The following is a 23,011-nucleotide window of genomic DNA, read 5'->3' as shown; positions in this document are numbered from 1 at the left end:
TCAAAACCAACCATGCCTTCCCAGCAGTCCCCCAAAGTCTTAACTCATTTCAGCATTAACACAAAAATCCACAGTCCAAAATCTCATCTAAGACAAGGCAAGTGCCTTCTGCTTATGAGCCTGTAAAATCAAAAGCAAGTTAGTTACTTCCTAGATACAGGCATTGGGTAAATACAGCTGTTCCAAATGGGAGAAATTGGCCAAAGCCAGGGGCTACAGTTCCCACACAAGTCTGAAATCCAGCAGGGCAGTCAAATATTAAAGCTCTGAAATGATCTCCATTGACTCCATGTCTCACATCCAAGTCACAGTGATGCAAGGGTTCCCATGGTCTTGGGCAGCTCCACCCCTGTGACTTTTCAAGGTACAGCCTCCCTCCTGGCTGCTTTCACAGGCTGGTGCCCCAGTAGGGACTCTGCTGTGTGGAGGCTCTGACCCCACGTTTCCCTCCTGCACTGCCTTAGGAGAGGTTCTCCATGAGAGCCCTACCCCTGCAGTAAACTTCTGTCTGGACATCCAGGCATTTCCATACAGCCTCTGAAATCTAGGCAGAGGTTCCCAAACCTCAATTCTTGACTTTTGTGTACCCGCAGGATCCACACCACATGGCAGTTGTCAAGGCTTGGGGTTTGCACCCTCTGAAGTCATGGCCTGAGCTGTACTTTGGCCCCTTTCAGTCACGGTGGGAGTGTCTAGGACACAGGGAACCAAGTCCCTAGACTGCACACAGCGTGGGGGCCCTGGGCCTTGCCCATGAAACCATTTTTTCCTCCTAGGTCTCTGGGCCTGTGATGGGAGGGGCTGCCACGAAGACCTCTGAAATGCCCTGGACACATTTTCCCCATTGTCTTGGGGATCAACATTTGGCTCCTTGTTACTTATGCAAATTTCTGCATCCGGCTTGATTTTCTCCTCAGAAAATGGGTTTTTCTTTTCTATCACATTGTTGGCTGCAAATTTTCCAAACTTTTATGCTCTGCTTCCTTATAAAACTGAATGTCTTTAACAGCACCCAAGTCACATCTTGAATGCTTTGCTGCTTAGAAATTTATTTGCCAGATACCCTAAATCATCTCTCTCAAATTCAAAGTTCCAGAAATCCCTAGGGCAGGGGCAAAATGCTACCAGTCTCTTTGCTAAAACATAACAAGCATCACCTTTGCTGCAGTTTCCAACAAGTTTCTCATCTCCATCTGAGACCACCTCAGCCTGGACCTTATTGTCTACATCCCTATCAGGGTTTTGGTCAAAGCTATTCAACAAGTCTCTAGGAAGTTCCAAATTTTCCCACATTTTCCTGTTTTCTTCTGAGCCCTCCAAACTGTTCCAACCTCTGCCTGTTACCCAGTTCCAAAGTCATGTCCAAATTTTCTGGTATCTTTTCAGCAACGCCCCACTCTACTGGTACCAATTTACTGTATTAGTCAATTTTTATGCTGCTGATAAAGACATACCCAAGACTGGGAAGAAAAAGAGGTTTAATTCAACTTACAGTTCCACATGGCTGGGGAGGCCTCAGAATCACGGCAGGAGGCAAAAGGCACTTCTTACATGGTGGCAGTAAGAGGAAATGAGGAATATGCAAAAGTGGAAACCCCTGATAAAACCATCAGATCTTGTGAGACTTATTCTCTACCATGAGAACAGTTTGGGGGAAACTGCCACCATTATTCAAATTATCTCCCACCAGGTCCCTCCCACAACATGTGGGAATTATGGGAGTACAATTCAACATGAGATTTGGGTGAGGACACAGAGCCAAACCATATCAACCAACACGTGTGCACAGTGAATATGAATGGTTAGCCCAAGGTTATTCAATTATGGTTGTCCCGTTTCTTTATAGTTTCACCATCCACCACTTGAAAAAAAAAATCAATGCTTAAGTGAAGACTGGAACATTTGTATTCAACATCCAAATTATTCAAAGAAAATCAAGAAAGAATAGTTATATGCATAATTAGCCACAGTAGACTGCAAGCTCCTTTGACAAGAAACGGTTTCTTCTTTCTTCTGTATCTTAGACTTTTCCATAGTATCTGATAGTGCTCAATAAACATTCATAGAACCAAACTGAGAATAAACATAGAATCAAATTAAACAAGGTGATAAATGCTTTGCAAATGGCATAAAGAGTGATAGGGGGTAATGAATTCTACTTTAGAGGAAAATAGATGCCATGAAGTCCCACAAAGGGTGTGGCATCAGGCCATACCCCGAAGAATGCATACTTTTATGCAGATGATTCAGAGCTGGGAATCTTGGATATTGGGAGCAGAATTTACAGGAAGCTTCAGGAGATGAGACCAACAAGGATGACCAATGCCTGAGCCTCACTCCCAGGGATTTTGGTTCAGTAGGTTCAGTAGACACAATTGGGGACCCCAACTGTGTCTTTTTACAAGTACCCCTATGGTGCTGCTGCTATTGCTTCAAGGGACCACACTTTGAGGAGCAAGGCTAGAGCTCAGGCAGAGGACTGGGGAATTCTATGTTACTGGTATGCACTGTCCCTTTTGCACATAGAGCAATATGTCGTTATTTTTGCATGACTGTTTCTTTTGGTGCACTATAAACTCCCTAAGGTACATAGGACTCTTATCTACATATTCATATGCACTCCCTAGTGTAGTGCTGGGTTACATAGTAGGATTTGAATAAAAAGTTATTGAATTAAGAAATGAACAAATTAACAAGAGACAAAAATAGTGAAGACATGAAGAACGAGGAAAACTCATGCTGTATTCTCCAAAGGGGAAAAAATGGCTCAACAGGGTCAAGGTCTAGAGAAGTAAAAAAGACAAGAGACAGGCATTGACCTTGGATTTGGCAATTGGGGCTCACAAGTTGTATCTTTTTTATAAAAGGCAGCATCATTGAGGCAGGGTGGGAGAAGTCAGTCATTTATTGTGGATTGCATATGGAAGGGAAGGTTAGGAAAGGACCATGTGAGTATGGACTGCCAATTCCGGGAGTTTAGAAGAAACAAGGAGAGTTAAAGACACAATAGGAATAAAGAGATTGAAGATGTGAGAGGAAATAAGAGACAGAGCAAGGTGCTGGAGGAAGATGGGGAATGTATTCCAGAGCACAAGTGAGAGAACCAATTTTGGAAAGGATTGAGGACAGAAAGGATGAGCAAAACTGCAGTAGAGTTTGGGGTGAGGAGTGGAGTCGAAGGATTATTGGATCACCTAGAACAGAGGTCCCCAACTGGGGAAATAACTGGGCAGCTTCCACTTCCACTGCAGAGAAGGCTACAAGAGGAAGAGTTTCCTCAGTGCTGGTCCCAGCAGGCAGGGGAGGGTAGACAATGGCACTAATAGTGACTGAGCTCATACCATGTACCAGGCACCCTGTAGGTGTATCGCAGACATCTCATTTATTTCCCACAACAAGCTTTTTATTTTATAAATAGAGAAGGCAACATTTGGAGAGGTTTTTAAGAACAGTGGTGGTACCAAAGGGTGACTTGGTGGGTGAGGTGGCTTTTCACATGCACTTCATCTTTATCAGCCTTTCAACTTTCATGTCCCCCACTGACCATCGGAGTCATACTACCTTCCCTAAAACCATCCTAAAACCATCTGGGCCTCACACTAGCTGGGTCACTTTCCCAAAGCTGGATAGATCAGGCCAAGCTGCAACACAAACTCAGTCTAATTCCAACCAATGAAATCTTTTGACCTCAACACACTAAAGAATCAAGGCTGTAAGGCTGTGGCTTGTGAAGCAAATGAGAGTTCCAGAAGATACTGGAGAAGGTGAGGGAGAAAGGGCAGTTGGAGGGTGGCTAGACAAGAGAAGGAGAGTAAACAAAATGAGGAGAGGGTGAACTCACATTCTGCTAGGTATTGTGGGTGCTGAGTGTGGATCCCAGAACAAAGAAGCCAGGGTTTAGGGAGCACCTAGAGTGATGTGGATGGACCCCACCCACACCAGGATCCTACCTGGGGGGAAGAAGTTGTAATGGGGGGATTGTGGAGCCCCGTTTCCTGTCACCCCTACCTTCATGGTAAAGCAGCCTCTCCACTTGCCTCCCTCAGCTCTTCGTGCTCTGTTCCTGCTGCCAGCAGCCCTAGAACTAGAGTGCACCCTTGATTTCAAAGGGTCTGTCACCACAGGTGGTACAATTCAGAAACTGCCTGATTCACCTTCTCCCTCACCCCTTCCTTAATTAGACAGTGAGCAAGGGAGATGGAAGGAAATGTGGTGAAAGGGTTTACTGAGAAGGGAAATAAGTGGTGACAACCAGAAATACAGACTGAAGCTTTCAAGTTAAGCCTAATTCATTTCAGGTGAAATAGGAAGCTAAATAAGGAGGTTTTGACTTTGTGAAACTGGAATTCAAGTGGAGCTTCCATGCCTGCATTAAAGCATTACTGATGCTCTGTAACTTGGAGGTAAACTGAGTGGGCTCTCTAGGGAGGGCAATGTGCAGGGATGCTTCATGTGTCCTGAATGCCCTTCTCACTACCCACCCTCTGTGACCTGGGATAACATGGCTTTCCAGGGCTGGAGGGTCAACAGTTGGCCCTTGAAAAAAAATTTCTCTACATAAAGCTGACTAGTCCATAAGACTGTGAAGGTAGCATCGCTTCAACATCCATGTATCTGTGAGCTCCACGATGTGGCTAACTGAGCAGGTGGGTCCCCTTCCTCCATCACTGCCCTCTAGGCAACCTACTTTTCAGGACACTATCCTTGCCAGATAGAAAGAGGCAGTTCCTGGCTAGTAATTTATAACTGGTACCTCCAGAGAATTCTCAGGATCCATTTACAGAAAAAGGCTGGGTGGTCAACTTTCCAAGTGGTCTTTATGAGAATCAAGTCTATAATCTTGGCTGCTGTAAACCATGCTGTAGTCTAGCCAATGAAAGGAACAGAGTTTAGTAACACATATAAGCACATCTGTTGTTATCCCTGGGACATTAACTTCTAGCCCCAAGCATACAGCAATGAGTGACAGGAAGTGGCAAGGGCAGCCTTCCGGTGATGGATGTTCAGACACAGCGGAGCTGCTTTTGTGATCTGTTCCCTAGAGGGGAGAATTATTTTCTAGGATTTTCGCTCAACAGTGTAGAGCATTCCTATTCACACACCTAATCAAGGCCAAGAATACTCAGAGGTCACTTTTGGTATTTATTTAAAATAAGAAGTCATTTGCAGAACATTAAGAAGATGGAGTGCTGGAATATGTAGACTGTTCTGAAATTTAGAGCAGAACTATGGTTTTTGGAATATATAATATTTTTCAGTATGGTAGGAATTAGTAAATAAAAATGGCAGTCATTTTGTACATTTCTAGAGATTAGTAGATTCTTAATGCTAGCCAAAGTAATTAAAAGAGAAAATTGGGCCTGAAGACTAATTGAAGAGGAAGTGTGTGCCCACACACGTGTGTGTGTATGTGTGTGTGTACATAATTGCTCTTTTTTTTTTCTCCTTCAGCTTTTAAGTTCTGGGGTACATGAGCAGGGTGTGCAGGTTTGTTACATAGGTAAATGTGTGCCATGGTGGTTTGCTACACAGATCAACCCATCACCTGGGTATTAAGCCAAGCATGCATTAACTATTCTACCTGATGCTCTCCCTCCGCCCAGCCCCCAACAGGCCCCAGTGTGTGTTGTTCCACCCCTCCCACATCGTATGCTTGTATTCTCATGGTTCACCTCCCACTTATAAATGAGAACATGTGGTGTTTGGTTTTCTGTTTCTGCATTAGTTTGCTGAGGATAATGGCTTCCAGCTCCATCCATGTCCCTGCAAAGGACATGATCTTGTTCCTTTTTATGACTGCATAGTAGTTCATGGTATATATGTGCCATATTTTCTTTATCCAGTATTTGGGTTGATTCCATGTCTTTGGTATTTGGGTATTTGGGTCAATTCCATGTCTTGCAAATGGTGCTGCAATGAACATATGCATGCATGTATCTTTATAATAGAATGATTTATATTCCTTTGGGTATATACCCACTAATGAGATTGTTGGGTCAAATGGTATTTCTGGTTCTGGGTCTTTGAAGAATCACCACACCGTCTTCCAAAATGGTTGAACTAATTTACATTCCCATCAATAGTGTAAAAATGTTCCTTTTTCTCCACAACCTCACCAGCATCTATTTCTTCTTGACTTTTTAGTAATCACTATTCTGACTGGCGTGAAACAGCATCTCACTGTGGTTTTGATTTGAATTTCTCTAATGATCAGGGATGTTGAGCTTTTTTTCTTATGTCTGCTGGCCACATGAATGTTTTCTTTTGAGAAGTGGCTATTCACGTTCTTTGCCCACTTCTTAATGGAGTTGTTTGTTTGTTTGTTTTCTTGTAAATGTTTAAGTTCCTTGTAGATTCTGGATATTAGGCCTTTGTCAGATGGATAGATTGCAAAAATCTTCTCCCATTCTGTAGATTATATGTTCACTCTGATGATAGTTTCTTTTGCTATGCAGGAGCTCTTTAATTAGATCCCATTTGTCAATTTTTGCTTTTGTTGCAATTGCTTTTGATGTTTTCATCATGAATCTTTGCCTGTGCCTATGTCCTGAATAGTATTGCCTCAATTTTCTTCTAGGGTTTTGATCTTTCAGGGTTTTACATTTAAGTCTTCAATCCGTCTTGAGTTAATTTTTGTATAAGGCGTAAGGAAGGGATCCTGTTTCAGTCTTCTGCATATGGCTAGGCACTTCTCCCAGCACAATTTATTGAATAGAAAATCCTTTCCCCCTTGCTTGTTTTTGTCAGGTTTGTCAAAGTTCAGATGGTTGTAGATGTGCGGTCTTATTTCTGAGATCTCTATTCTGTTCCATTCGTCTATGTGTCTGTTTTTGTACCAGTACACTGCTGTTTTGGTTACTGTAGCCTTGTAGTTTAGTACGAAGTTGGGTAGTATAACGCCTCCAGTTTTATTCTTTTTGCTTAGGATCGTCTTGGCTATTTGGGCTCTTCTTTGGTTCCAAATGAATTTTAAAACAGTCTTTTCCAATTCTGTGAAGGTCAATGGTAGTTTAATGAGAATAGCATTGAATCTGTAAATCGTTTTGGGCAGTATGGCCATTTTCACAATACTGATTCTTCCTATCTATGAGCATGGAATGTTTTTTCCATTTGTTTGTGTCCTCTCCGATTTTCTTGAGCAGTGGTTTGTAGTTCTGCTTAAAGAGGTCCTTCACTTCCCTTGTTAGCTGTATTCCAAGGTATTTTATTCTCTTTGCAGCAATTACGAATGGGAATTTATTCATGATTTGGCTCTTTGCTTGCCTGCTGTTGTTATATAGGAATGCTAGTGATTTTTGCATATTGATTTTGTATCCTGAGACTTTAATTGCTTGAAAACAGAAGAATTGAAATGTTATTTGCTGTAAATTAAGTTATGGCACTGTTTTCAGATGGCCCTATCCTCAAGGTGCACGTGATCTGGGAGATATATCCATCAATCTTCAATGACAAAATGCCAAACTCGTGAATAGACTGCTGTGGGAGCACAGAAGAGGAAGTGACTAACTCTATTCAGGAAAAACCAGGGAATTCAGGGCTGCGGCCCTATGCTGGGCTACTTGGTTTTGAGCATTCTGTTTGGGCCCTCCTTTACTTGCACCCACAGTTCCCATCCACTCTTTTGCCCACTAAACTCAGTTCAGGTAACTGAGATCTTGGAATTCCTTTCCCAGGTATCTCAGATCTGCTTCCAGGGCTTGTGAAGACTTTGTCCTTGGGTCTATTCTCCTGAGAACAAGCCATGCCAACAGTTGACCCCATATTCTTGAGAGGTGGCCTAGAAGAGCTTGCATATGTGGACTGGGGTGTTCACATGCAGGGCAAAGCCAGGGGTCGAAATAGAAGAGAAGGGATGGGGCAAGGAATGGGGGCTGAGAGACATCTCTCTGTTTTCTCTACAGAGGCCAAACATTCTAAATTCAAATCAAGCATCACAGATTGTTATAAAGGCACATTTGTCAGGGAGGAGGATAGAACATTTTATATAGCAGCTGAATATTTGTGGTTTAAGGGTCTCTGCTTGTACCCTAGGGTCAGGTCCTGCATGTGTTAGGGTGGGCTGGAAAGAAAACTTCCAAGAAGTAGAGATTTGAGATCGAATTTGAAAGTATGAGATTTCTCTCTGTGTTCAAGCCACTGTGAGTGATCAGTGCCATGTAGCTGGGTCATGGGGGAAGAATCTGCCGATAGGCCCATCAAAAAAGACACTGGAATCTGGAATACCACGGCATTGGAATTTTGGCCATGGGCCATGAGAAATTTTTGAAAGTTGCTAAGAGAGACATCAGGTAATTAGATCGGAGTTTAAGGGCTATGACTCTGGTGGCAGTGAGAAGCCTGAACAGAAGGGACAGAGACTTGAGGCAAGAAGGCCAGTTTGGTAGCTTTTTCAGCTGTCCATGGTTTACAGCCTGAACACAGTCCATGTCAGCTTGTTCTCTGCAGCCAGAATCTATATTCTTAGTGGCTACTTGGCTCTCAGCGAAGCACAGCATTCCCTGAGTCAGGAAGGCAGCTCCCAATGAGGAAGCACTGAAGACACCAGCCTAAGGAAATGCCCTATGTTTGGAAAATAAAATTCCTTCTAATCCAAGAATAATCTATCTAAAACCCAAAGCAGACTTATTTCTCATGTGTGGATAAATTTCAAGAAATATCTATCTTTTCTATCATTATCATAACAAACTTTAGGCTATTAGGAATTCAGAGTAAAAAAAAACAACTTTTGTTTAATTTGTAAAATTGTTATTATTTAGTTTACATTGTTCAGGGCTTCACTTCCCTTGCTCTTTCTATGGATTCAGCTATGCCCAGGTGTATGTATTTGCCTTGAGCTTCTTTCTTTCCCTTTCTCTCTTCTTTCTTTCTCTCTTTCTTTCTCTTTCTCCTTCCTTCCATCCTTCCTTTCTTTCTCTTTCTGTCTGTCTGTCTTTCTTTCTCTCTTTTTCTTTTCTTTATTTCTTTCTTTCCTCTCTTTCCTTTCTCTCTTTCTTTATGTCTCTTCCTTCCTTCCTTCATTTCTTCTTTTTCTTTCCTTTTTGATTGTTCTTTATGGAACAACAGCTAAAACCCATGCTGTGTAGCTTGGGACGTATCGCTGGAGTTTAAATTTTTTAAGTAAAAGTGACATGACTAGAAGCACATGTCACAAAGACCTTGGTGTTCAGGAAACAGGACCTGAAGAGTAAGGAATGGGAAACGAAACTTTACAGAATGGGACAGGAAATGTGCATGCATTTTTCATTGCTAAAAACATGAGATTAAGTATGTTGCCCTGACCTGGAGCAGCTGGCTGACACTTCTGCCATATATGCCAAGGACCTCGCATGGCTTCTCCTGAAGGACATACAATTGCTCCCTAATGCACAGGATTGTGCATTTCTAGAACTGTGCATTCATATATGCCATTTACCAGAATCTAGCCCTATTCTTTCCTCCAAAAGTAATAAATATGAATCTAAAGTTTAAATCTCTATATAGGATAATTTTCGTTATCTAGAAACTTCCTTCTTTCATGTTCTTGTTAGTTGTTTTGTAGTAATACATGATGGTGTATGTTTAAACATTGTGTACAACTCTTTAACTACTATGGGGTGGGGGAGATGTTTTTATTCAGATGTCACTCTATACAAATTAGATTTACCTTCCTTTGATTTGTTGCTCAAAAACTTATTAACTCACCTTCTGGATAAACTCTGTGTAAGGCATTAGGTATCCAATGGTGTACAAATAGGGATGATTCTTTACCTTGTGGAGCTTTCAATCCAGCCTGAAAGGCATCTAGAGCAGCAGTAAGAAGGAAGCATGTGAAGGACCTGCTCAGGGCTACTTAGGGTACAGTGGGAGCTTCCACAAGGGCACTATAGACTGAGAAGGAAGAGGAGAGGAGCTGAGGGATGTTTCTTAAGGAAATACCAGTTCATCTGAGGCCTCAAGAATGATCAGGAGCTACTCAAGCAAAATAGGGGCAGCAAGAATTCCAGGCAGAACAAATCACATGAGCAAAATCCCAGATGCAAAAGAAAATTTAGCAAGTTAAGAATTTTTTAAAAAAATTCATCGCAGTTGATGTGTGATATGTAGTAGGAACTGGACTGGGAGAAGGTGGACCAAGTGGGCAAGAGACTGAATGTGGGAAGATGGATAGGAGTCAGGTATAAAAAAAAGGGCAAGTGACTGTAGGGTTTTAAGGCAGGAAAAAACACCATTGTGGCTAAAGCGGAGAAGAGATTGGATGGGCAAGACTGAAGGCAGGGAGACCTGTTAGGAGGCTGTTGGAATTACCCATCTGTGAAATGCCTGGGTCAGTGATCTCAGCTCCACGTCCCCCTGAGAGAGGCCTTCCCTGACCCTTTGCCTAAATTAGAGCCCTGGGACAGTCTCTCACAGAGCCCTACATTTTCCCTATATGGGATTTATTAAAATTTATAATTGTTCATTTCTGATGTGATTATTTCTTTTACTGAATGTCTCCTTTACTAAACAGTGAATCTTTTCAGATTTATTGCTATCCCCATCACCTACAGCTTGCAAATAGGAAGGACTCAATCAGTATTTGTGAATGAGTGAATGAATGGATGAATATAAAGAGAAGGGAGTGAACAGATCTGTGGGATTCTTGGGTATTGGAATCAACAGGACATGATGATTGCTTGGATAACAGCTGCTGGTAAGGGAGAAACAGTTTCTAGTTTGAGTAGCCAGGTGGATAATGGTGTCATTTATGAGAAAAGGAGGCACTTAGGGCCAGAAGGGGTGGTAGGAGAAGCAGGTTTTTGGCAGGGGGTGGATTGTGAGTTCAACTTTGGGCAAATGGTGCTGTGTATCAGATTTGGTTTTAATACTGGAAGCTACATTTAAAGTCTACCCTACTCAAAAAATGACAAATCAATAAAGTAAATCAAACACAAACAAAAGAAACAAACAAAGCAGAAATATGGATAGGCAAGTCTGTTTCACTTTTGTTGTTCAGTTTCCCACAGGTTTCCCTTTCTAGTTGTTCTATTTTAGCAAACAAAACAATTCATCAAATTATCAATATGTGACATATTAACATAGAGTCTTTATTCCACAAAAGAGTTCCATTTTCTCAGATAAATTTCACCTTTACATTCATATAAGCATTAAGAATCAAGAAAAAATATTAAGATAATGCAACTATGGTATAAATCATTTTGCTTTAATAATTTTATCTTATTATTACATTTTTGTGATCAAAATGGAAAATTGAAGAAAATGTGGGAGATCTTTTCTGCTTTCTTATTTTTATTTATTAAACATTTCTAAACTGGATTTCTCCATTTTGAAGGCTTTGATTAAAGTCAACAAGGATCTCCTACCTACTTAAATTGTCCTTTAAATTGCAGCTTTCATGGTGGTTGGAGGAAATGTAGCATTCCCAATGAGGAAATAACACATCAAAACTTGATTTATGAATAGTAACACTGAAGCATTATTTTTTTTTTTTTTTTTTGAGACAGAGTCTCGCTCTGTTGCCCAGGCTGGAGTGCAGTGGCGCAATCTCGGCTCACTGCAAGCTCCGCCTCCTGGGTTCACGCCATTCTCCTGCCTCAGCCTCTCCAAGGAGCTGGGACTACAGGCACCCGCCACCACGCCCGGCTAATTTTTTTGTATTTTTAGTAGAGACGGGGTTTCACCGTGGTCTTGATCTGCTGACCTCGTGATCCGCCCGCCTTGGCCTCCCAAAGTGCTGGGATTACAAGCGTGAGCCACCACGCCCGGCCATTGAAGCATTATTTTAAACTTCACTCTTCAATAGCAAGTCACAGATTAAAAGAAAAAGGAACTAAAGGCTCTGAAGATTTTATTGTAAATTTTAAGTTCTAAACTTGGGAGATTTGCCTGAGTACCAATGAGGGTAATAATCCCAGAATGTGTTGAGTTCAGGTTTAATGCAAAAAAAAGTTTGCTTTCAAAATTAATTCCAATTTAATTAACTTTTCTCTTTCTTCTTTCTTCCCTCCTCCTCTCCTCTCTCTTTATAGGTAGTTCAGAAGTGTATTCCTTTCCTAATTGGGCATTTGAAGGATTCAACCCATAATGACGTCATCCTAAACATCCTCATAGAGATAGCAGGCTATGAGCCAGTGGCTTTGAACGGTTTTCTTCCAATGCTGAAAGAGATTGGTGAGAGATTCCCCTACCTCACTGGACAGATGGCAAGGATTTATGGAGCTGTTGGGCATGTGGATGAAGTAAGTTTGGCTTTTTTCTCTCCATTCCCCTGAATTGCACTGGCACTTAATCCAACCTATTTAATAGGTTGGATTATTATGACATGCAAATTTGCCCTGGGATTTCTGGGAGTTCCAATTTCTCTTTGACATACAAATTTGTCCTGGGATTTCTGGGAGTCCCAATTTCTCTTTCAGTCGTTTTACATGGACAATGGCCTCTGAGTCAAGTAGCAGGGTTATGTGGAAGGTTTAGGAAGTGAGTCTTTTATCACTGCTGTGTCACCTGAAGAAGGAGGGTTAAAATGGAGAGAGCACTGAAAGATTCAAGACCACTTTACAGTAACAACAACCAATAAAAGAGCTGTATCTTATTTCAGGTTGCAATTTCTCTTAACCCAGGAGACCATCAGTAAGCACAGAATTAGATTTCATAGACTACCCTTTAATGAGAGCCCATAGCTATCATGTCAATAAGTGCCTGCGTTCGGAATGTTTTCAGTCCTCTGAATGTTATTTGGGAGAGTGAAATAAACGTTTGTGGATGTTTAAAAGTACTAGGCTAAATATTTGCATAATGGCGTCTTTCAGTAGGGACAACAGGATGCCATCAGAATTTATGGGGATTAAGCAAATAAGAAAGTTTCCAGAAATTCAGGTTTCAAAGACATGCATGTCTCTCTGATGATTTTATGTTGGGATTTAGGATTTTTATATTTTAAAATAAAAACAAATCTATAATTGACTGAGAGCTTTTCCTTGAACCCATTTATATATAATATAATTAGCTATTCAATAAGTATAAAATTGTCAAACTTTTAAAAGGAATTTCATAGTTCATTGAGTTCAATCCCTTGATTCTGCATAAGACAAAATTAAAAAACAGAAACGTTATGTGACTTACCCAAACTCAGATTGAGTTAGTAACCCAGTTAGAATGAGATCTTTGGTATCTTCGGCATCCATTTTCGAATTCTGTCTTAAAATGCGTCTTTGGTGCTGTTTGATTATATTTCTTCTGAGAGTTATGGTGAACCCCTTGAGTCCTGCCTGGCTTCCTCCTGGTCGAGGCTCTTTCTCCTCTAGCTTCCCAGAGGAGGGCGGGAGAACTGAGTTCCCAAGCCTGCACCTGTCAACGTGAGGATGGATCTTGAAAGGGGATTTCTCTGGTGTAGATGTACTCTTAGTATAATCCCTTTATATGCACTGCTGTTGGGAATGCCTCGCCACACTCTGCCTCCTGTTAATGCTTTCCCTTGCCTGTCACCTTTTCTGCCAAGAGAACCCACTGGTATGCCTGAGTGTTATTAGGCCAACTTTGCCTGACAGCTGTTTAACTGAATCTGCTGACCTTGCAGATCTTTGCAAGAACCAAAAAATTCAATCTCTGAGGTGTGAGGCCATGGAATCTTTAAAAAGTGAACTCTTTCTGCAATTTAATTGTAATTCTTTATGTCACAAATGATTCATTAATGTATAGTAATGCACACTGGTGTTGGCTAAACTCCCATGGAAAACGTAATCTGCGAAAAACAAAAAACAGTAGCCACATAAAGTCTAACTATATGCAATTATGTCACTGTCAGTTTGTCTGAACTAAAGCTGTATCCATCTATTCTTGCACTGTTATAAAGAAATACCTGGGACCGGGTAATTTATAAAGAAAAGAGGTTTAATTGGCTTGCACTTCCAACGGCTACAACAGGAAGCATGATGCTGGCATCTGCTCAGCTTTTGGGGAGGCCTCAGAAAAACCTACAATCATGGTGGAAGGCAAAGGGGAAGAAGGCACCTCATGGCCAGAGCAGGAGGAAGAGAGAGGGGTGAGGTGCTACCCCACATCTCATGAGCACTCACTCACTATCATGAGAGCAGCAGCAAGGGGGAAATCCACCCTCGTGATCAAGTCATCTCCCTCCAGGCCTCACCTCCAACATTGAGGATTACACTTCAACATGAGATTTGGGTGGCAACACAGATCCAAACCATATCAAAGGCTAACCTGAAAGAGAACTGTTCATTTGGTGACACTTGTATGACTCTCAGTGGGTACCAGGAGAAGGAGAGGTGGATCTAAATAGCCTGAGGAATAAATTATTTCACAATTCAAATTTGTTTGCTTTTTCCCCCAAAACAAACAAATCTTTCTGGTGGTTCTGATTCACCCCCCTATCCCAGACCCACAGCAGACAACAATTGTAGATCATATAATTACCAAGTATATCTGGATACCAGGATTGCGTGAGGAGCTTTTAAATAATGTCAGTCTTGGACCCCACAGAATGCCTACTAAGTCATAATCTCCTGAAAAGAGTACCAGAAGTCTGGATTTACGGGAACCTCTGTCAGGGTAATTCTGATGCAGCTATTTGTGTATCAGTATTTGGGAACTCCAGACAGAGAATATTTAAGGTGCTTTCTCTCACAGATTTAGAATCAGGCCTTGCCCATCACCCATCATCCTGCCCTCCTCCATCAAGCCATTGCTAATTAATTTAATAATTTTCTAGACTATTGATATAGCAGCTTAGAGTAGGATTGGCTAAGAGTAACACAAAAATCCAAAACCACAGTAACTTAAACAAAGACAGATATCTGATTCTCTTACACATAACGAAGTCTAGAAGGCAATCTCTCTAGAGTGCCATGTTTCAGAGACCCAGGCTCCTTCTACCTTATTGCTTTACCATTCCTGAGCACACCAGAAAGCAATAGCTTCTGTCTGATGGTCCAAGATGACACTGTTTCCACCCATCACATCAGTCTTTCAGCCAGCAGGAAGGGGGAAGGGGAGAAGGAATCTTCCAGGCCGTCAAACATAGACTAAAGCTGAATATGACCACATGTAGCTACAAGGGAGACTGGAGCATGTCGCCTGGATTTGGGTGGCCCCATGCCCAGTTAAACAGGGGACAAAGGCAGAAAGAATGATGAAGAACAAACAGCTATTGCTGTTGCAGGTGGTCAATTCATTTCACATCTGTGGATCTGTTTTCTCTCCTCAAAAATTAATGGTTTTACACTGGATTACCTCCCTTATGGTCTGATATTATTTGATTCTATTTTTCCATTTTATTTAGGATCAGTCTAATAAAATTACCTATAAATGTCAGGCAGTCTCCTTTGCTCAGAAATAATGCTCATTCTTGATTATTTGTAATGCCTGAAATATTACTGTAAGAAAGTTCTTTTAGCCGTAAGGAATGCTAAAGTTCAGATGTCCCGAGAATAAGTGTAGTAATCTAAGCAGCTAGTAACAGCATAATTTGAGTAAACCTGTCCAACTTTCTAAATAAAACCTTGTGGAGCAATATTTCTGAAGACCAAAAACAATAGGCAAGATATGCTTGTGTGTATATCTCTACCCAGCCTCTTTCCAAAAAGAAACAAGAAGTTCCTGAGGTACATTGAGAAGTGGGCATGAAGGCAGATGCCCAGTATGGGGTCTTAGGTACCAAAGTGAAAGGAAATGTCAACAAAGAAAGAAAGGCAAAAACTTCCGTGGAAAAGCCCCACCACTTTCTACGTGGAAAGCTTGGTCTATGGGGAGACAATGAAACATGGGACCATATGAGGCATGGGGATTTTGGGGGTGCTTATAAGACAGCCACAGGACCCTTGTGACCTCTAGCCTTAGGATCGTCTCCCTTATCCTATTCTGTTCTCATCTAAAAATTGACTCCATTTGAAATTTTTCTCTTTGACACCAAAGTGCTCCTTTCAGTTGGGTTTAGGGGTTCAAACTGTCAGATAATTTTATTTCCAGGATTTAAAAGAGTTTGGAAATATGGAAAAGCCAATCCAACTTTGAGATCCTGCTCCAACTTTTGTAATATACAATCTATGACTGATCAGAGCATACTGACTGATCAGAGCATACAATATACAATCTATGCCTTATCAGCGCATACCTCCTTTGTTTTCTGGTTTCCAGCAAATTGCATGGTTTGATCTTTAAGAAGAGCAGAGTCTCCTGAGGGTTTGCAATCTTCAGTCCAGAATTTGGCCATGGGGGTAGAGACGGCCTGGAATCACACAAGTTATTAATTGGCTTATGCCTCACCTTCTGTGCTTGCATGAAGCCAGGTGTAAGAACTGCAGGGCTGGCTACTGGGAAATGACCGGGTGTGCCTGTCTTTCAAATGAGCGCCCATCTGGGTGAGCAGACTGTTTTCAACAGCTTGATAGCAGCATCACAATTTTTCCATCTGTATTACCTTCGGCAGAGAAGAGTTGTGTATATAAAACAAAAACCAAAACCCTACAGATTCTTATTTTCTCTATCTCCCAGATTAACTCAGAGATCTTTTTGCCCAAACTTAAATAAAGCCATGTTTAATAGTCATATAGTGTTTGTGTCACTGTGGAGGCCATGAATGACTCACAGAACACTTCCAGGGTAGAGAAATTTGCTTCTGGGAGAACCGATCAATTGTTGCCCTTGAGGTGCACCTTTCAGTAAAGATCTATCCAGTTCTTTATAATGCCAGGATTTACTCAATTTCTCTGGTAGGCTCAGTTGAAGTAAATTCACAAATAAGAAATAGTATTTGATTTAATATGTCTAAAACACAGCAAAAATACATGGGTCATTTTGTCCTTCTCAAATGAGAAGGTTGCAGTGGAAACCTTTCAGACAAGAGCAGAAATGACTTCTTAGTAGCACCTAAGGGTTCATTCCCCAAACAACCATCCAGCAGTTTATATAAAACACTTAGCACAGTTCCTGGCATATTAAAAAAATGCTTGATGGATTTCAACTAACAACAAGAAAGTAACAGCAGCAATATAATAAATGAAACCTGCCTAGCTGGAGAGGCCAACGAGAGAGGGAAAAATACAAGTGTGACTGTACTTCCTCACACAAAGTCTTCTGTGGTCTCATCCACTGCCTATGGGATATTATGCAAACTCTTTGGCATGGCCCTAGCTTCCTTCTATAGCTTCACCTCTTACCTGTCCAGTCTACTTCATTCCCCTACATTCTGACTACTCAGGATTTTACACCCTTCCCTGCACACCCTTTACTCTGACATACGTTGAGACCTTCACAGCTTATTCTGCCTGGATAGTTTTTACCCCCTTCTCCTACTTATCTTACCTGACCCAGCTCAAATGTTGCATCTTCTGTGAGTTCTTCCCAGTCCCCTTAGGCAAAGTTAGTCACTCCCAGTCTATACTTCCATAGTAATTTGGTTGTACCTCAAATGTGTCATGGTTGTATCTCAATCATGTCTGTTGCAATTTGCAGGTTAATGTCTTTTTCTCCTCCCTATGTCTCTCAGCTTCCAGGGGAAATAAATATTATCAAATCCATCTGAATTCATCTGTGGCCATAAGACTGAATGAGTACTTGAGAGTACTGGTAATTAAGAATTTGAGGGTTGATTTCTCACTTGAACTTTGATTCCATCAAGTCTGTCTACTTATTCTAGATGACATAATTATAACTTAAGAGAGAGGAGGAGGAAATATTAGTATGGAGAGGACTGTATACTTCTGAGCTTATACAATCTATCTCTGATACATAGCAGGTGAAAGATGAGAATAAAGTTGACAGGGGAATACGGAGTCATTATACAACAAACATGTGATGAGCCAAAGCCATCCATAATGGCTGCTAGGAGGTGACATAAATGAAAGATGATACTGAGTAGATTATAAAGAGATTTTCACATATGAGGCCTCAGCAGGCTGCAAATTGGTTGAAGTACAGCTCCAGAAAGGAACACTCACCACTGTAGACTGAGCAGTGATCACCACCAAGGAACTGTCTGTGCAAGAATCCATTACATGAATGAATTTGCTTACGATGAGGGCAAAAGTAACATGGTGACTAAGAGGGTGGGCTCAGAGTCAGCCTGCCTTGATTTCAGTCCTGACTCAGCCACTCACCAGCTATGGGCAACTTACATCACCTCTCTTGACTCAGTTTCCTCATCTGTAAAATAGGAATATTATTCACCTCTTAGGTTTGTTGTGAGGATTTAATGAGTTAACCCATGTGGAACAGTATTTAGCAAATAGTAAACATTTGATAAATGTCAGCACTTTATTACTTTACTCAGCATTGTCCAAGTCTTTCTCATTGCATTTATTTGTATACAGGCTAAAACTTGACCCTAACAGACTGAAATTGGGGAGGTGAAAACTAGGGAAATGGCTTAGCTTGCCTCCGCTTCTCCAAGGAAAGCAGCTGAATGGGTAGGCATATGTGGGACCAGTCAAAATCAGGAGACAGAATTGGAATGAGGCACCATAGACAACCACATGTATCATTAAAGGTGGAAAGCATAGCTGGCTACACAATTTTTCTTTTTTAGGAAATAACTGGTGTATGTAGATTTTTATTCCTTGGGGTGGAATGTATGTCTGTTTTACATTTGTATCGCAGACCACCATTCGTGGGAGAAATAAGGATAACAAAAATAATAAAGCCTCATTTTGTAAAACTTCATAATTTAAAATAGGCCTTGTTTTCTTGGGCCACTGGAAGTACATTGCTTTTCATAAAGGGTAGGTGGTCCCCACCTCCCCAGCTATATAAACAGCTCAAATAAGTTTGCAGCAATTTTTTAAAAACTCTTAAACTAAATATGAAGTGGTTTAAGTTAAACTAGGTTGATGTTTCTCGTCCATGGAGGACTGAAATAGAATGTTTGTTTCCACTTTAGAGAGTTTTACTTTTTCATTATTTCCTTCCCTAATTAGACTCTCTTAGCCATGCAAGTGGTCTCAGCTCACTTGTTAGGTATTATTGTTATTATAGCCCTCTTTCCTAACATGGGTCAACTTGGAAAAGAGAACACTTTAGGAATGGCATTGATTTTTTTTTTTTTTGGGAGGCCAACTTGAATTCATGTATCTTTCCATCTATTTAAGCCTCAAATAAGTGAACTGAAACAAATTTTAGTTTAATAGTCATCTTTACTTTAGGGTCTGGTCTTATTAGAAAGCACATACCAGTATGTAGCATGCACTTCATTACCATGCCCCTCCTCTGTGCCAGACCTACAAGGCAGTAGACCTAGTGGTGGAAACAGAGACAAGATGCTTTAAAATTTTTTTTACAAATGATCTCATAGCATGTGGAAGGATGCTATGGCCACTTATTTTTCCTTCACTACAGACTACTAGCCCACATCTGTGAAGAATCAAATAGCATGCCCCCGAGTGCAGCCACTGCCATCGTGTGTGTTAAATCCTGTGCCCTCTGCCTTGTTTTTCTAACTAGCTGGAATATGCTGGCCAAGCACCAGGTCGTGTTCATTACATCCTCTCTGGGCTCAGAGTCATGGACACTTTTCAAGTAAAGAAGTGACACACATCTTGCCCAGGTTGCATTTCTGTGACATCCGGCAGGCCTACAAAAACACTTTCAGGAGGAAAAGGAAAAGAATGACAAAGGCAGCTGAGAACCACATTACTGTCCTCATCCTGGCTGTTGAATAACATCCTGAGAAATGGGAGCTGGGTGGATGATTTACAACTTTAAATTACAAATCAAAACTAAAAAAAATCTGGGGGCCATTCTACAAGAGGAAGGACCTGTGACTTAAAAGCACAATTTCCCCACAGATGATAAACTTAGTTAAAACATTGGTAGGTTCAATGACTTTGGGGATATATTTTCTTAAGCCTTGGTTGGTGCCAGTGGCTGCTACTTAATATTATAAAATTGTCATGAACTAGGGAAGGATTTTTTTCCAAAATGAAAATAGCTTTTATTTTTGTTTGTATTGTTTAAAAGGGTACATGTTAACTGTAAATAATATTAATAATAAACCTCTTACAAAGTATAAGGAAAACAAAGGCAAACTTTGAGTACATACAAAATATACTTTCAAATAAGAGTATTGATATTGCATATCCTCTCTCCCTCAGTGATATAGGGTGGAGCTGCTGATTCTTTCTAACTGTAAAACCCAATACTGGTGATGGGGACACAGAGGAGAGAAAGACATGGTCCCTGCCCTAGAGGATCTCACAACTGGGGATGAGGAAGATGTAAAGACAGATAATTGGAATTTAATTTGGTACTTGCTGTTACTGAATTTTGAACTGGATAAGGAAGGAAGAAACTAACCCCATGTGGGGGAGTTTGAAGAGCGCATTATAAGTTTGGCTTGTAAGATGATAGGGTTAGGTCAGGGGAAGAGGAGGAAGGTATCCATGGGGAAGTCACCGCATTCAATGACAGTCAGCTGGGAAAAGGCCGTGAGTCTTCTAGAAACCATGAAGGATTTCAAGTGCTTGGAGCATAGGATGAATAATGGAGGGGAGGGAGAGAGATGCGGCTGGACAGTGGGCTGGGGTCAGATTATGAAAATTCCGTATTGATTAGCAGATAGTTCCTGTTTTCTTCCTTCTCTCAGCTGATTCTAGGAACAGTACTTTATTTCCCTTCATCATGCGGATGAGTAAATGTAATCCTATGTACCTTGGCATTCCCAAGAAACTAAAGAGCTGGTGAAAGGACAAACAGTTCCCAAAATACTTGCAAATGTAGAGTAGTAAATAATGGTTACAAAAGTTACATGTTGCAAAAATTTTCAACAATGTCTTGTAATTATTGTAATTTGGGCCAACTGACCAAATCCACAGAAGACCTGCAGTTCCCTGTGAGCTGGGACAGTTTGACAAGTCCCGTAACATGGCTGCACATAGAAGGAGTGTCTGCAAGACCAGGATCAAACTCCAGAAATCGGCAGCCTGGTCCCCACAGACTTGATCTTCCACCTTCCAGAGGAGGGCGATCTGACTTTCCTACACTGGTGTCTGTGAGGGAAGTAGGTGCCTGCCTCAAGAAAGGCAGGAAGCCACCACTTAGTAAGTGCCCTTTCTAGCCATGAGCCTAACAAGTGAACAAATCTCAGATTCACCAGAAAGGACAACTAGGCATTGGCAGCAGGTGAGTTGAAGAGGACGAAGCAGTTGCTAATTCCAGCTCAAATCCTGCTGCTCTTTTAAGATGATAGCAGGTCCTTGCCTTGCCGGTAGTCCTCAGACTGAAATCGCTTGACTTCCAACTATTTCCAACAGCCAGTATTTGCATTTCTTTGCCTTTGGCTTCCCCAATTTCACAAGCCATTCTGCTAACACACATGGCGTATGCATATGTGAGGAATGAATGCTGTCCCATGGCATCCTACAACCAGTGATGGGAGTTGGTGTTTTGTAAACTTCCAAAACTCCTTTACCCCTCAAATGAAATAAACTCCCCCTAGAATTTCCCAGGCTTCTTTTTGAGCCGTTTCCCTTCTCTTTCTCACTCTTCTATTCCCCTATTGGTTTCCTGAAGTTTTCAGGAAAATAAATGATTTGCACTTAAATCATCTCAGGGTCTGTCTGTTTCTGGGAACCCCAATCCAAGACAAAGACATTTCTAGGACTTTCCCAAGCCATTGCAATCTGCCCTGCTGTGAATATTTGAGAATGTACATCTATAACACAGAGTTTAGCATCTGATGGTTTTCTGGTTGCATTTGCTTTTCATTTATTTAGTGCATGAATACACACACTCCCAACCCACCATAAGCACTCTGAAGGAAGGAACCATACCTTACACCTCCTCGTGGCCCTGGCACAACCCCCCTCAAGTAATTAGCTTATAGCAGGTGGCTCACTGGTACTTGCCAACTAACTGTTCCATAGAGACTGGGACTTGGCTGACCATCAGTGTCTTGTACTAGTAGATGGCATCTGATGACATGGCAGGTTGTGTTTGAGGAGGCCAGGAAAACTATAGACATTGGGTTCCAGTCAACAGTTATGGATACTGGTTTTTCAGGATCTGTCAGTCTCCATCCCATGTGGTCCCCAAAGTGTCCGGACCAGCTCATTGAGTGTTACTCAGAAACTTAAATCAGAATCCATAATTTAACAAGATGCCCAGGTGGTGTGTATGCACATGAAAGTGTAAGCAGTACTGCTCCTGAGGATCCAGGCCCTACAGGATTTATCTGCTATAGAACCTGAGGGAGTCTAGACATGTCCGCATGTATACATACATTCTTGACACACACACAGGTATACCCAATTTTCTTTGCAAGAACCACTTGATTTTATGTAAATAATCAGTAACCTTTAACAGTCATAATCTTTGACAATGTCAGTATATACATGAAGTCAGGAAATATCATGCATTACCTACAATACAGTTTACGAATATTTATCACACACCTGCTGTATGCAAGGCACTGTATGCAAGTGCAAAGTTAAATAAAATCCAATCCCTCTGCTATAAAAAGGAGCTTTTTTATTCACTTAGAAATGATCCTTTACTCACTTGAGCCCAGGAGTTCAAGGCAGTGAGCTATGATTGTGCCACTATATTCCAGTAGCACAATAAAATAAAAGAAAAAAAAGATCCTTTAATAGGCAAAAATTGTGATGCATTGACACTTTTGTGTAATATTCTTAGAATTCCTCACTCCATCCCCACTCCTGCATAAAGGGAGAGGGTGTTCCTAAATAATGGTTTACACGGAATATCATAGGTGGATATGTACAAGTCTTTTGTATAGCTTAAGTTCTTGTTTTTATTTTTTAATGTTATTTGATTTTTTTGTAGCTCAAGCAGGATCTGAAAGCATTCCCAGAACTCCCTATAGGATTTGACGCAGAAGTATTATCACTATGATGTAAAATTGTGTAACAATTGTACTCTCAAAATATATGAAGAGAGTACTTGAAAGTAGATGAATTTTGTTGCAAAGACATGACTAACTATACTGTCTTGGAATTATATTTACATTTCAGCCTTCTTCATTATTTATCAAAAAAGTTAAGCCTGAATTTATTTTGTGGTGAATAGG

General features: G+C 41.1%; 1 protein-coding gene across 3 annotated transcripts in view; it reads left to right on the top strand.

Annotated features, from left to right (window-relative positions):
• Positions 1 to 23,011, top strand: part of VEPH1 (ventricular zone expressed PH domain containing 1) — a 262,961-nt gene that overhangs the window by 82,517 nt on the left and 157,433 nt on the right. For all 3 annotated transcript variants that reach the window (XM_003256345.4, XM_003256344.4, XM_030822750.1), the window contains exon 6: positions 12,006 to 12,215. In XM_003256345.4, coding sequence (XP_003256393.1) covers positions 12,006 to 12,215 — 210 coding nt within the window. The remainder of the gene's footprint in view (positions 1 to 12,005; positions 12,216 to 23,011) is intronic.

Source organism: Nomascus leucogenys, chromosome 11, assembly GCF_006542625.1.
Source record: "Nomascus leucogenys isolate Asia chromosome 11, Asia_NLE_v1, whole genome shotgun sequence".
In the NCBI taxonomy this organism is placed as follows: Eukaryota; Metazoa; Chordata; class Mammalia; order Primates; family Hylobatidae; genus Nomascus; species Nomascus leucogenys.
The sequence above is the reverse complement of the archived record's forward strand: the minus strand, read 5'-3'. Positions and strand labels throughout refer to the sequence as shown.